The sequence below is a fragment of the Ranitomeya variabilis genome, chromosome 6 (genome assembly GCF_051348905.1).
Source record: "Ranitomeya variabilis isolate aRanVar5 chromosome 6, aRanVar5.hap1, whole genome shotgun sequence".
Taxonomy (NCBI): Eukaryota; Metazoa; Chordata; class Amphibia; order Anura; family Dendrobatidae; genus Ranitomeya; species Ranitomeya variabilis.
The window spans coordinates 471,187,968-471,203,697 of record NC_135237.1 but is presented as its reverse complement, the minus strand read 5'-3'; the positions used below and the strand labels follow the sequence as shown (position 1 = coordinate 471,203,697).

Sequence of the window (15,730 nt, the reverse complement as noted above, 5' to 3'; positions counted from 1 at the left end):
GGTGACTGCAAGGAGTAAGTATGTTATATTCTATGCAAGGAGCTGTTTGTCAGAAAAAGAAGATTTGGGGTCCTTGCCATAAAAATCTCTTTTTTCTATTGGGGACAAAGGAAACCATGGGATATCCTAAAGCAGTCCCAAAGGGAGGGAAGAAACAGCTACTCCAGAATCTAAGGCAGATCAACTGCTGCGCGTAGGACCATTCTGTCCAGGCTGGTGTTCACCAAAGCATAGTGGAGAACCATGTAGAACTTGGAAAGGGTATAGACTAGTGATGAGCGAGTATACTCTTTACTCGAGATTTCTCGAGCACGCTCGGGGGTCCTCTGAGTATTTTTTAGTGCTCGGAGATTTAGTTTTTCTTGCCGCAGCTGAATGATTTACATCTGTTAGCCAGCATAAGTACATGTGGGGGTTGCCTGGTTGCTAGGGAATCCCCACATGTACTTATGCTGGCTAACAGATGTAAATCATTCAGCTGCGGCGCAGAAAACTGAATCTCCGAGTACTTACAAATACTCGGAGGACACCCGAGCGTGCTCGGGAAATCTCGAGTAACGAGTATACTCGCTCATCACTAGTATGGACCAAAGACCAGGAAGCAGCCCCTATGACAAATAGCCCATAAAGCTCCCACTGCCATGTGTGATGAGCAGTGATCATGAGCGGCATTGGTCTTTTCTTCACTCGGTACACTTCCATGATGGGAGAACGAATGCACCGGGAGATGGAAGTCTTTGAAGCAGAAAGACCTCTTTCAGAAATCGTGAAAAGAGAATCCGAACATCGGAAGGATCCTGTCCTGGAAACGTGCAGACGCAGCTATGACAAGATTCAGACTGAGAAGAGACCACTCCAAATGATGGGAGGAAGTACAAAGTACTCATTAAGGGAAAGGGAGAAACCACCTTAGGAAGGAAGGATGTAACAGGACGTAGGACTCCCTTATACTCGAAGGCACAGGAAAAGACGAATAATAGGAAGAGCATCAAGACTGGAGACATGCCTGAGGGTGATGATCGCTACAAGGAACAAAACCTTCCAGGAAGGCAAGGATTCTCCCTGGGTTCAAAGGGCAAAATCTGAAGAACGGACAAGACCACAAAAGAGAATCAGTGGGCCCAGGAGGGCTGATATGGTGGGAGTGAGCAACTCCTTGTAGGATGTCCTGACTTGGGAACGAGGGCCAAGTTCTTCTGGAAGAGGATATAAAGGGTGGATGCCTTACCCCTTAAGGAGCAGAGAGATAGACCAGAGTCTAGGCCTGACTGTAGGAAGATCAGGAGAGAGGGAAGAGAAAAAAAAATAGCGGTGTGACCGGATTGGTCTAGCACCACTAAAAAAAAACAGCCTTCCAACTTGGACAGTATATGTGGGAGGAAGAAGGTTACCTCGTTTTTATCATAGTTTGGAAACCTGGTAGGAGAAACCAGCGGTCTACAAGGCTGGGGCTTCAGTAGCCATGCCATAAAATGAGAATTCTCGTGGAAGAGGGGACCCAGGGAAAACAGGTCTGACAAGGTGCCCAGAGGCGGTACCCCTAAGAAATTCCTCCACCAGAAGTAAATCCTGAGAACTGGTCCATATCTTTTCCTGGACTGGCCTTCCAAAGGAGATTTTGATGGACCAAGGAAAGCCGTTCATGTGATGAGAGAGTTGTGTAGGGCCCTCCAGATTATGCAACTCAGGACATCGGTATACCATCCACAGACTATTTTTCCAAGCGCTATTTTTCTACATATATATATATATATATATATATATATATATATATATATATATATATATATATATATATATATATATATATATATATATATATTATATATATAGCGTTATGCTATTCAACCCTTTCCTTGATAACAGCCAATATATCCTAGCACAGAAGCTCATTAGTAGCCAAAGACGCATCTGATCTGCTAAGGCTACAGTCATGCTGCTTCCACAATTATGATATTTATAATACAGACTAGATGGAGGCCTGGTGCTATCGCATCGGGAGGGCGGTAATGTCACGATGGGGGCAGGCTTTGCAGCGTTGAGAATCTCTCCACCCACCTATCCACTCTCTCTTTCCCCATGTGCTGACTTCTCCCGTCTGTGCTCTGTTCTTTGACCTGTCTGCCCCATGTGCTATCCGCCTTGTCTGCTGTCTCTCTCCTTCCTGTGCTCTGTTCTCCCCTCACGTGCTGTCCCGTTTGAGCTGTCTCCCCCTGTGCGCTTTCTCTCTCCCCCATCTGCTGTCTTCTCCTCTCATGTCATCACTTCTTTGTTCACCCCATGTGCTCTCGTACACAGTCAGACACAAGCAATTTTTAAAATGAACTTTCGTCCGTGGGAAAACCCCTTCATCTGCCTGCAGACACGTCGCGCATCTGCTGCTGGGATCAGCTGAATGATTCACTGCACTTTCGTGGAATTCGTGCAGACGCAGTACATCAGACCGCCGCCATCTTTGTACAGACAGATAGCGGTGACCACATTAAAACTGCGCATGCGCTCCTCCTGTACACAGATGGCAGTGGTCAGTGAATCATTTGGCTGATCCCGGCGGCGACATGATCACAACGGTGTTTCCGCTGGTGGTACCGCGCAGGAGATTGGGTACGGCGTATACAGTGTGTGTGTGGTGCATACGGCGTATACAGTGTGTGTGTGTGGAGCATACGGCGTATAGTGTGTGTGTGTGGTGCATATGGCGTATACAGTGTGTGTGGTGCATATGGCGTATACAGTGTGTGTGTGTGGTGCATACGGCATATAGTGTGTGTGTGTGGTGCATACGGCGTATAGTGTGTGTGTGTGTGTGTGTGTGTGTGTGTGTGTGTGTGTGTGTGTGTGTGTGTGTGTGTGTGTGATGTGACGGTGCTCCTCTGGTGGTATCGCGCAAGAGGCTGATACCACCAGAAGTTTCCATATTGAGACACCCATCACTTGGGTGTTCCAATATGGAGGTCGGTGAACTTCTGCCGCTTGGAATTCTGGGATCTGGACGGAACAGGATGTGAAGACGTTACAAGGGAAGTATATATTAAGATAAGAATATGAAGATTTTTATTTTTAGAAATGTCTAGCAGTCTCCTTGCTTCCATATCTAGCCAAGCACGTTTTCCCTGTTGCTCCAGCAGACAGCAATGGTTTGTGATCTATGTGTGACGTGATCTGCTTCCTGAGGTTTCAGTTTGTGTGGTTGGTGGGTGTACTTACTTCAGGGTCGCTCCCTCTGTTCTTATCACATCTCCATCTTTCAGATATTTGTACTTTTGCTCTCCTACCCCGATGACCTCTTCTTGATATGGGATGCGAGGAAGTTTACTGACGCTGAAGTCTGAATCTGCAGCAAGGAAGATAATCTAATGTTTTGAAAGTGTTCAGAAACGTTATAATTTTCTATAAATAAAACTTATCCATCTTATAATAAATCTTATATACATAAAGGTGACTCTCACACAATTAGATTAGCAAAAAGTTGATTTATTTCAGTTCTTCAATACAAAAAGTGAAACTCATATTACATAGTCATTACAGACTGATCTATTTCAAGTGTTTATTTCTGTTAATGTTGATGATTATGGCTTACAGCTAATGGAAACCCAAAAGTCATTATCTCAGTAAATTATAATACTTTTTAACACCAGCTTGAAAAATGAATTTAACATCTGAAATGTTGGCCTACTGAAATGTATGTTCAGTAAATGCACTCAATACTTGGTCGGGGCTCCTTTTGCATCAATTACTGCATCAATGCAGCGTGGCATGGAGGCGATCAGCCTGTGGCACTGCTGAAAGGTTATGGAAGCCCAGGTTGCTTTGATAGCAGCATTCAGCTTGTCTGCATTGTTGGATCTGGTGTCTCATCTTCCTCTTGACAATACCCCATAGATTCTCTATGGGGTTAAGGTCAGGCGAGTTTGCTGCCAATCAAGCACAGTGATACTGTTGCTTATAAACCAGGTACTGGTACTTTTGGCAGTGTGGACAGGTGCCAAGTCCTGCTGGGGAATGAAATTTCCATCTCCAATAAGCTTGTCAGCAGAGGGAAGCATGGAGTGCTCTAAAATTTCCTTGCAGACGGCTGCGCTGATTTTGGTCTTGATAAAACACAGTGGACCTACACCAGCAGATGACATGGCTCCCCAAACCATCACTGATTGTGGAGACTTCACACTAGACCTCCAGCAGCTTGGATTGTGGCCTCCCCACTCCTCCTCCAGACTCTGGGATCTTGACTTCCAAGTGAAATGCAAAATTTACTTTCATCTTTAAACAACACCTTGGACCACTGAGTAACAGTCCAGTTCTTTTTCTCCTTGGCCCAGGTAAGACTCTTCTGGCGTTGTCTATTGGTCACGAGTGGCTTGACACAAGGAATGTGACACTTGTAGCCCATGTCCTGGATACATCTGTGTGTGGTGGCTCTTGAAGCAATGACTCCAGCCGCAGTCCACTCCTTGTGAATCTCCCCCAAATTTTTGAATGGCTTTTTCTTAACAATCCTTTCAAGGCTGCGGTTATCTCAGTTGCTTGTGCACCTTTTTCTACCACACTTTTTCCTTCCACTCAACTTTCCATTAATATGCTTGGATACAGCACTCTGTGAACAGCCAGCTTCTTTAGCAATGACCTTTTGTGGCTTACCCTCCTTGTGGAGTGTGTCAATGACTGCCTTCTGGACATCTGTCAGCAGTCTTCCCCATGATTGTGGAGCCTACTGAAACAGACTAAGGGACCTTTTTAAATGCTTAGGAAGCTTTTGCAGGTGTTTTTTGTTAATTATTCTAATTTACTGAGATAATGACCTTTGAGTTTTCATTGGCTGTAAGCCATAATCATCAACATTAACAGAAATAAACACTTGAAATAGATCACTCTGTAATGACTCTATATATGAGTTTCACTTTTTGTATTGAAAAATTACATTTTGATGATATTCTAATTTTGTGAGAAACACCTGTATACCTTGTATGGGAATCCTTGACTATATTCACTTTCTCTGCTCACCGTCAGTGTCTTCACAAGGGATGCACATATACAGACGTACAACACCTTTTTTTAGCATTGCTTGCAGTTTCTGAATATAATCACAAATGTTTCCACCCACTGACAGCATGCAGAACTCTTGAGTTATTACATAAAGGATATTAGGAAGGTGCAATAGTTTTAAAGAATAATTAGTTTTTTAATATAAAACCACTAAATAGTTAACCAAAAACGCAGCTGTGCGCTCGTCTGTTAGCTATAAACTCTACAAAGAGATATGGACTCACCAGAAAAAAAAAAAAAAATTATATATATATATATATATATATATATATATATATATATATATATATATATATATATATATATATATATATATATATATATATATATATATATATATATATATATATATATATATATATAATGTCTATAAGCCTCATACAAAAAAAAGCAAAGTCCCAGAAAATCAGTTTAAAAAAAAGTTGCACTGTTCAGTGTTTCTGCCAGCCACTGCTAGTGCTAATAACAGCTAACCATGGGGGTGCCGGGTATCGGATCTCTACCAACAGAATATTGATGATCTGGACTAGAAATAGGCCATGAATACTATATGCCTGGACAATCCCTTTAAGACTTTTACATTATTTCCACAAATCTTCCCTAAGCGACAATGCGTGTGTATTAGTGTCATCAGTAATAAAACCTTCCAGATCTAACATTACAGGATGACAGCCTACCATTCGTGATATCTCTGCGTATGTCCGTTATGCCCCCGGAGTGGTCGAGGTGCCAGTGAGTGACGAGGATTTCTTGGATGGCAGTGCTGGAGTCCTGCAGGACTTGCTTCAGAGTGTTGATATATTCTGGTACTGATGGCTCTCCTGTGTCTATGAGAATCCTCCTAAACGGATGCATCACAGTAACAACAAATCTTTATAAGCAGCAATGAAATGTCCATTGTATAGGAAATAGTAGAAGGCATTATCACTAGTGTTTGAAAGTTTGTGAAACCTTCAGAATAGACAATTAAAGCGAAATATTATCAAATATCACAGGTCTGTGAGTAGCAAAATTATGTGAACCTTTTGGATTAACAGATAATTTGAAGATGAAATTGAATTCTGGTGTTTTCAATCAATGGGACGACAATCAGCTGTGAGTGGGCGACCTGTTTTGGGTTTTTTTAAGAACATGGATCTATCAAAGGTCTGCTCTTCACAAAACAAGTTTGTGAAAGTTCATCATGATAAGAACTAATGAGATATCTGCAAACCTCAGAAGAAAATTTGGTGAAACTCATAAGGCTGGAAAAGGTTACAATACCATCTCTCAAGACCATGTACTCCACCAATCTTAGTGAAGGGGCGTTTTGGAGTAGGATGCGCCCAATTTGTTAAGAGGCGCACACCAGTTAATTAATTCGGCACCCCTTCAGAGCTGCGTGCACCTCCTTGTGTCTTGCTACTTCAGTCATGGAGTGAAGTAACGTTTCTGGGGTAAAATTTATTGATGAATTTCACCATGACCTGTCATGCCTCCTACTCGGGTAAGCACATTTTGGCGGAGCTGCTGAATCTGGTGTGAAAACCCCAAAAGTACCAAACTGTTTGCACAGCTCTATGTTGCTCAAATATTTTGCAACTTTTCAAAGTGGTTTACTCCAGTTTTCTGATGTAAACACTTTTCTGGATCAGAGCCATTGTTTACACATGGAGAAAATTCAAGACCATTATTACCCAGGAGTGGTCAATCAACAAAACCACTCCAAAAGCAAGGTGCATAAGGGTATGTTTCCACGGTCAGGAAACGCTGCTTGTTTGACGCTGCGCAGAGCTGCAGCGTCAAACAAGCAGCGTCCAGATGTTCCAGCATAGTGGAGGGGATTTTATGAAATCCCTTCTCCACTATGCGTGGAAACCCGCACGCGGCGGCCCTGCGACTCCGGACATGCTGCGCGTCTTTTCAGATCGCAGCATGTCCGTACACCTTGCGGGGACGCAGCGTCCCCGCAAGGCATATCACAGGGCCCTATGGGAGAGAGCGATCATCCCGGATGTGAAAAGTTAACACATCCGACACGATCGCGTCCCAGAAAGGGGGCGGGGCTTAGCGCCGAGCGGCTTCGCCGCTGCGGCGATACCGCCGGCCGTCCTGACAGTGGAAACATACCCTAATAGTCCACAAGGTCACAAAGGAACCCAATGTACCTTCTAAGGCTGGTTTCACACGTCACTGACGCTGGGCTCGCAGCAGCTCATTCACCAGTGGTTCTCAGCCTTGACGGTCGCATCTTGGCACTGTCCAGGTTGAAAACTAATTATCCCCAGACATGGATTACGACATGGGACAGAACATCGGACAGGTGAGGGATATTATTGTTTTTTTATTTTTGTTTTATTACAGGAGATCAAGGGCTTCGGTGGAATTAGGCGTTAAGTGAGTATAACTGTGTTTGTTATTTTTAAATAAAAAAGGAAAAGTGTGTTTTGTTTTATTTCTAATAAAGGGCTTTATTCTGGCTGTGTGTTTAGTTATAATATAACTATAGGATTAGTTATGGATGGGTGTATTATAGACATTACTAAGCCATGGGCTTGATGTCACCTGACAATACAAAGGTGACATCAACCCCAGAAGTATGAACCCCACTTGCCACCACTACAGGGCAAGTGGGAAGAGCTGGGCAAAGCACCAGAATTGGCGCATCTAATAGATGCGCCTTTTCCAGGCAGCTGTGGGCTGCTGTTTTTAGGCTGGGGGGCCTATATCAATGGCCCCTTACCAGCCTGAGAAAACGAGTACCCAGCTGTCTGTTTTAGCAAAGCTGGCTGTCAAAAATGGGGGGGGACCCCACGCTGTTTTTTAAAATTAGTTAAATAATTAAAAAAAACAACGTGGGGACCCTTCTATTCTTGATAACTAGCCTTGCTGAAGCTGACTGCTGAGGGTTGCAGCTGTATGTTTTGCCTCGCTTGTTATCAAAAATAGGGGGGAACCCACGCTGGGTTTTTCATTCATTTATTTCGCTATATCGCAGGCGGCGGGTGAGGTCACTGTTATTAGCGGCAGCAGGTATAGGTTGATGGGAGTAATAGTCCCAAAAGCCCCCACCTGCCGATGCGTGTCACACCGATGACATCCATGTGTGTTTTCCATGTGCATGCGTGTGGGACGTTTTGCGGCCCGTGCTGATGGGAAAAAACTGGCATGTCTACATGGGGGGGCACACGGACACACGGTCCATGGAAACACACTGACATGTGCACAGACACATTCTTTTTGAATGGGTCTACATGTGTCAGGTACGTGTGAAAACGGTCACCACATGTACTGGAGACACAGATATGTGAAAGAGGCCTCAGTAACCAAAGGCCTCTCCTTTATTAGCTAATGTCCATGAGTCCACCATCAGGAGGAAACTGAACAACAATGTGAATGGTAGCATTGCAAGGGAAAAGCTATTGTTCTCCAAAAATAATATTGATGCCCATTTGAAGGTTACTAAAGACCAGCTGGATAAGCGAGGAGACCATTGGAACGATGTTTTGTTGATAAATGAGACAAAAATGAGATATGTTTGGGGAAAGAAAAACATTGCATTACAAAAAAAGACTCATATCTGTGAGAATGGTGGTGGTAATATCATGGTTTGGGCTTGTCTTGCTGCATTTGGGCAGGATGGCTTGTCATCATTTATGGAACAATGAATTCTGAATTATACTAAAAAAACAATCAGAACATCCATCAACAGAATACAAAGAGTAATAGTGTCAAGTCAACCAAAAAGTACTTGCCGTTCTACAAAGTAGGGATAAACAAAAATAAAGTTAATGTTTTGCAATGGCCAAGTCAAAGTCCTGACCTTAATCCTATAGAAATCTTGTGGAAGGACCTGAAAAGAGTAGCTCAATAGGAGCGAAACCCAGCAACCAAAGATCTCCTTCACATGTCCATGTTTCAGGTACGTGTGGCAACCGTTATTTTCACAGATACCACACGTACCTGTTATGATCTGGTGGCCTAGGAGCAGCATGAGACGTACTCTGGAGAAGGTGGTACCTGTACTGACCGCAGACCCTGAACTTAACACCGCAACTAGAAGTAGCTGTGGAATGTACCTACCAATCCTAGACACCTCGACACAGCCGGAGGACTAATTAACCCTATAGTTAGAAAAGGGAAAACTATCTTGCCTCAGAGAAAATCCCCAAAGGATAGACAGCCCCCCACAAATATTGACTGTGAGAGGAGAGTAAAAAACATACACAGACTGAAAACAGGATTTAGCAAAGGAGGCCAATCTAGCTAGATAGGAAGGATAGGACAGAGTACTATGCGGTCAGTATTAAAATACTAGAAAATATCAACCACAGAAAATACAAAAAACTCCACATCTAACTAAAGACATGGAGGGTATATCTGCCTCTCCAGAGATTCCAGCTTGGCTGCATAAATCCTTACACAGATTAAGCTGGACAAGAAAAAACATGAAATGCACTGAACAATAAGGCCCACAACATGTGGGCTGCAAAAACAAGCAGAACTTATCTTTGTTGAAATGAACAGCAAGCAGGAGAGACCAGGAAGGGATGTGAATCCTCCAGAAACAATGAACAACTGGCACTGACCAAAGGGTCAAGCCAGACTAAATAGCCCAGTCAGAATTGCACAAAATGGAAACACCTGAAGAATGCTGCGATCCAAAGACAGCAGCGCTACCACTTATAACCACCGGAGGGAGCCCAAGAGCAGAATTCACAACACGTACCCATTATAATCTATGGTGCTCCACACGTGAGCCTGGAGTGGCTGCTGATAAAGTCTATGGAGCCTCAGAACAAAGCTCCAAAGGCTTTGAACGACAGATTCGGGGATCGTCATGGGAAGCACTGGACTACGTCTGATCTGTATGGGAATGTTTTTTATAATAAATTGGTGAACGAGGGACAGTTTGTTATTTTTCTTTTTCTTTTCATGTTTCTCAGGTTATCATTTGTGGAAGACGTTGGACCTGTGTGGGATATATATAATATATATATATATATATATATATATATATATATATATATATATATATATATATATATATATATATATATATATACATACATATACACACAGTACGGAGCAAAAGTTTGGACACACCTCATTTAAAGATTGTTCTGTATTTTCGTGACTATGAAAATTGTAAATTCACACTGAAGGCATCAAAACTGTGAATTAACACATGTGGAATTATATACTTAACAAAACAGTGTGAAACAACTGAAATTATGTCTTATATTCTAGGTTCTTCAAAGTAGCCACCTTTTGCTTTGATGACTGCTTTGCACACTCTTGGCATTCTCTTGATGAGCTTCAAGAGGTAGTCACCGGAAATGGTTTTCACTTCACAGGTGTGCCCTGTCAGGTTTAATAAGTGGGATTTTTTGCCTTATAAATGGGGTTGGGACCATCAGTTGTGTTGTGCAGGAGTCTGGTGGATACACAGCTGATACTCCTACTGAATAGACTGTTAGAATTTGTATTATGGCAAGAAAAAAAAGCAGCTAAGTAAAGAACAACGAGTGGCCATCATTACTTAAAGAAATGAAGGTCAGTCAGTTCGAAAAATTGGGAAAACTTTGAAAGTGTCCCCAAGCGCAGTGGCAAAAACCATCAAGCGCTACAAAGAAACTGGCTCACATGAGGACCGCCCCAGGAAAGGAAGACCAAGAGTCACCTCTGCTTCTGAGGATAAGTTTATCCAAGTCACCAGCATCAGAAATTGCAGGTTAACAGCAGCTCAGATTAGAGACCAGGTCAATGCCACACAGAGTTCTAGCAGCAGACACATGTCTACAACAACTGTTATGAGGAGACTTTGTGCAGCAGGCCTTCATGGTAAAATAGCTGCTAGGAAACCACTGCTAAGGACAGGCAACAAGCAGAAGAGACTTGTTTGGGCTAAAGAACGCAAGGAATGGACATTAGACCAGTGGAAATCTGTGCTTTGGTCTGATGAGTCCAAATTTGAGATCTTTGGTTCCAACCACTGTGTCTTTGTGCGACGCAGAAAAGGTGAACGGATGGACTCTACATGCCTGGTTCCCACCGTGAAGCATGGAGGAGGAGGTGTGATGGTGTGGGGGTGCTTTGCTGGTGACACTGTTGGTGATTTATTCAAAATTGAAGACATACTGAACCAGCATGGCTACCACAGCATCTTGCAGCGGCATGCTATTCCATCCGGTTTGCGTTTAGTTGGGCCATCATTTATTTTTCAACAGGACAATGACCCCAAACACACCTCCAGGCTGTGTAAGGGCTAATTGACCAAGATGGAAAGTGATGGGGTGCTACGCCAGATGATCTGGCCTTCTATAGTCACCAGACCTGAACCCAATCGAGATGGTTTGGGGTGAGCTGGACCGCAGAGTGAAGGCAAAAGGGCCAACAAGTGCTAAGCATCTCTGGGAACTCCTTCAAGATTGTTGGAAGACCATTCCCGATGACTACCTCTAGAAGCTCATCAAGAGAATGCCAAGAGTGTGCAAAGCAGTCATCAAAGCAAAAGGTGGCTACTTTGAAGAACCTAGAATGTAAGACATAATTTCAGTTGTTTCACACTTGTTTGTTAAGTATATAATTCCACATGTGTGAATTCATAGTTCATAGTTTTGATGCCTTCAGTGTGAATGTGCAATTTTCATAGTCATGAAAATATAGAAAAATCTTTAAATGAGAAGGTGTGTCCAAACTTTTCCTCTGTACTGTATATATATGTATATATACATTTATATTTTTTTTAATGGATTGATGAACCAGGGAAAGTGTTGGGGAGTGTTTTTTTTTTTTTTTTCCAAACAAAGTACTTTTGTTTGTTTTTTTCTTCTTTTAACTACTGCCTTAGTAATGGGGTGTCTGATAGATACCTCTCCATTACCAACATCAGGGTTTGAGGTCAGCTGTGCTTTTGGACAACTCACAGCTGACATCAACCCCCAACTACCATTACCCCGATTGCCAAAGCACCAGGGCAATCGGGAAAAACCAAGGTAACGTGCCAGAATTTGAGCACCTTGTGTGATGCGCTACTTCTGGCGCAGCTCCAGGCTGGTATTTTTAGGCTGAGAAGGGCCTTATAACCATATCATCGGGACTTGTGTAGGGGGCCTCAGATACGCACGTTTTTTAAGTGAGATTTTTCCAATTAATTTAAATGGGTGAAAAACATTGAAAGAACTGACATGCTGCAGATTGGAAAAAAGGCTTTGATGGTTCAAGTTACAAATCTGCAAGGAAGGACAAAATAAGCAACAAGCACTAAACAATAAAATGAAAAATCCTTCCATTGTTGAGAACAGAAGGGATTATTAACAAATAAGCTGCAAAGTTGCTTATTTTTAAAAGTGTTTTGCAATTTTATCTATTTAGGATGTTGAGAAAGAAAACTTTAAATATTCAAATCTGGTAACAAATCATCTTTTAACGTGAAAAAAAAAATCAGTGTAGTGGAGAGAAATATAATAGCCAAATTACAGTACTTAAACATGAAAGTTGGTTTTCACCTTACCTTTACTTATTTGAAGACAAACATGCTAGAAGCAAACCTGTCGCCATGTGCTTCCATATGGGGGCACCGAGCTATGGAGCAGGACGAGCTGAGCAGAGTGATACTGTATATAGTGTTACAGCGATTCAGTATAAGTTGGAATTAATGCTTTTAACCCCTTCATGACCCAGCCTATTTTGGCCTTAATGACCTTGCCGTTTTTTGCAATTCTGACCAGTGTCCCTTTATGAGGTAATAACTCGGGAACGCTTCAACGGATCCTAGCGATTCTGAGATTGTTTTTTCGTGACATATTGGGCTTCATGTTAGTGGTAAATTTAGGTCGATAATTTCTGAGTTTATTTGTGAAAAAAACGGAAATTTGGCAAAAATTTAGAACATTTCGCAATTTTCACATTTTGAATTTTTATTCTGTTAAACCAGAGAGTTATGTGACACAAAATAGTTAATAAATAACATTTCCCACATGTCTACTTTACATCAGCACAATTTTGGAAACAAATTTTTTTTTTGCTAGGAAGTTATAAGGGTTAAAATTTGACCAGTGATTTCTCATTTTTACAACAAAATTTACAAAACCATTTTTTTTAGGGACCACCTCACATTTGAAGTCAGTTTGAGGGTTCTATATGGCTGAAAATACCCAAAAGTGACACCATTCTAAAAACTGCACCCCTCAAGGTGCTCAAAACCACATTCAAGAAGTTTAGTAACCCTTCAGGTGTTTCACAGCAGCAGAAGCAACATGGAAGTAAAAAATGAACATTTAACTTTTTAGTCACAAAAATGATCTTTTAGCGAAAATTTTTTATTTTCCCAAGGGTAAAAGGAGAAACTGGACCACGAACTTTGTTGTCCAATTTGTCCTGAGTACGCTGATACTTCATATGTGGGGGTAAACCACTGTTTGGGCGCACGGCAAGGCTCGGAAGGGGAGGCGTGCCATTTGACTGTTTGAATGGAAAATTAGCTCCAATCGTTAGCGGACACCATGTCGCGTTTGGAGAGCCCCTGTGTGCCTAAACATTGGAGCTCCCCTACAAGTGACCCCATTTTGGAAACTAGACCCCCCCAAGGAACTTATCTAGAAGCATAGTGAGCACTTATAACCCCCAGGTGCTTCACAGAAGTTTATAACGCAGAGCCTTGAAAATAAAAATTTATTTTTCTTTCCTCAAAAATGAATTTTAGCCCAGAATTTTTTAATTTTCCCAAGGGTAATAGGAGAAATTGGACCCCAAATGTTGTTGTCCAGTTTGTCCTGAGTACGATGATACCCCATATGTGGGGGTAAACCACTGTTTGGGCGCACGGCAGGGCTCGGAAGGGAAGGCACGCCATTTGGCTTTTTGAATGGAAAATTAGCTCCAATCATTAGCGGACACCATGTCGCGTTTGGAGAGCCCCTGTGTGCCTAAACATTGGAGCTCCCGCACAAGTGACCCCATTTTGGAAACTAGACCTCCCCAGATACTAATCTAGATGTGTGGTGAGCACTTTGAACCCCCAAGTGCTTCACAGAAGTTTATAACGCAGAGTCATGAAAATAAAAAATAATTTTTCTTTTCTCAAAAATGATTTTTTAGCCCACAATTTTTTATTTTCCCAAATGTAACAGGAGAAATTGGACCCCAAAAGTTGTTGTCCAGTTTCTCCTGAGTACACTGATACCCCATATGTGGGGGTAAACCACTGTTTTGGCACACGTCGGGGTTCGGAAGGGAAGTAGTGACGTTTTGAAATGCAGACTTTGATGGAATGCTCTGCGGGCGTCAGGTTGCGTTTGCAGAGCCCCTGATGTGCCTAAACAGTAGGAACTCCCCACAAGTGACTCCATTTTGGAAACTAGACCCCCAAGGGAACTTATCTAGATGTGTGGTGAGCACTTTGAACCCACAAGTGCTTCACAGAAGTTTATAACGCAGAGCCGTGAAAATAATAAATGTGTTTCCTTTCCTCAAAAATATTTTTTTAGCCCAGAATTTTTTATTTTTGCAAGGGTAACAGGAGAAATTGGACCCCAAAAGTTGTTGTCCAGTTTCTCCTGAGTACGCTGATACCCCATATGTGGGGGTAAACCACTGTTTGGGCACATGCCGGGGCTCGGAAGGGAAGTAGTGACGTTTTGGAATGCAGACTTTGATGGAATGGTCTGCGGGCATCATGTTACGTTTGCAGAGCCCCTGATATGCCTAAACAGTAGAAACCCCCCACAAGTGACCCCATTTTGGAAACTAGACCCCCAAGGAACTTATCTAGATGTGTGGTGAGCACGTTCAACCCCCAAGTGCTTCACAGAAGTTTACAACGCAGAGCCGTGAAAATAAAAAATCATTTTTCTTTCCTCAAAAAAGATGTTTTAGCAAGCAATTTTTTATTTTGACAAGGGTAACCGGAGAAATTGGACCCCAAAATTTGTTGCCCAGTTTGTTGTGAGTACGCTGATACCCCATATGTGGGGGTAAACCACTGTTTGGGCACACGTCAGGGCTCGGAAGGGAAGTAGTGACATTTGAAATGCAGACTTTGATGGAATGGTCTGCGGGCGTCACATTGCATTTGCAGAGCCCCTGATGTGCCTAAACAGTAGAAACCCCCCACAAGTGACCCCATTTTGGAAACTAGACCCCCAAAGGAACTTATCTAGATGTGTGATGAGCACGTTCAACCCCCAAGTGCTTCACAGAAGTTTACAACGCAGAGCCGTGAAAATAAAAAATCATTTTTCTTTCCTCAAAAAAGATGTTTTAGCAAGCAATTTTTTATTTTCACAAGGGTAACAGGAGAAATTGGGCCCCAATATTTGTTGCCCAGTTTGTTGTGAGTGTGCTGGTACCCCATATGTGGGGGTAAACCACTGTTTGGGCGCACGTCGGGGCTTGGAAGGGAGGGAGCACCATTTGACTTTTTGAACGCAAGATTGGCTGGAATCAATGGTGGCGCCATGTTGCGTTTGGAGACCCCTGATGTGCCTAAACAGTGGAAACCCCTCAATTCTAACTTCAACACTAACCCCAACATACCCCTAATCCTAATCCCAACTGTAGCCATAACCCTAATCACAACCCTAACCCCAACACACCCCTAACCACAACCCTAACCCCCACACACCCGTAACCCTAATTCCAACCTTAACCCTAATCCTAACACTAATCCCAACCCTAACCCTAATCCCAACCCTAACCACAACTG

At 42.7% G+C, this 15,730-nt stretch overlaps 1 protein-coding gene across 1 annotated transcript in view; it reads right to left on the bottom strand.

Annotated features, from left to right (window-relative positions):
* LACTB2 (lactamase beta 2) overlaps window positions 1-15,730 on the bottom strand; it is a 30,511-nt gene that overhangs the window by 11,458 nt on the left and 3,323 nt on the right. The window contains exons 2-3 of the mRNA XM_077270621.1: window positions 5,721-5,884; window positions 3,208-3,334 (exon numbers count right to left, since the gene is read on the bottom strand). Of these exons, the coding sequence (XP_077126736.1) occupies window positions 3,208-3,334; window positions 5,721-5,884 (291 nt within the window). The remainder of the gene's footprint in view (window positions 1-3,207; window positions 3,335-5,720; window positions 5,885-15,730) is intronic.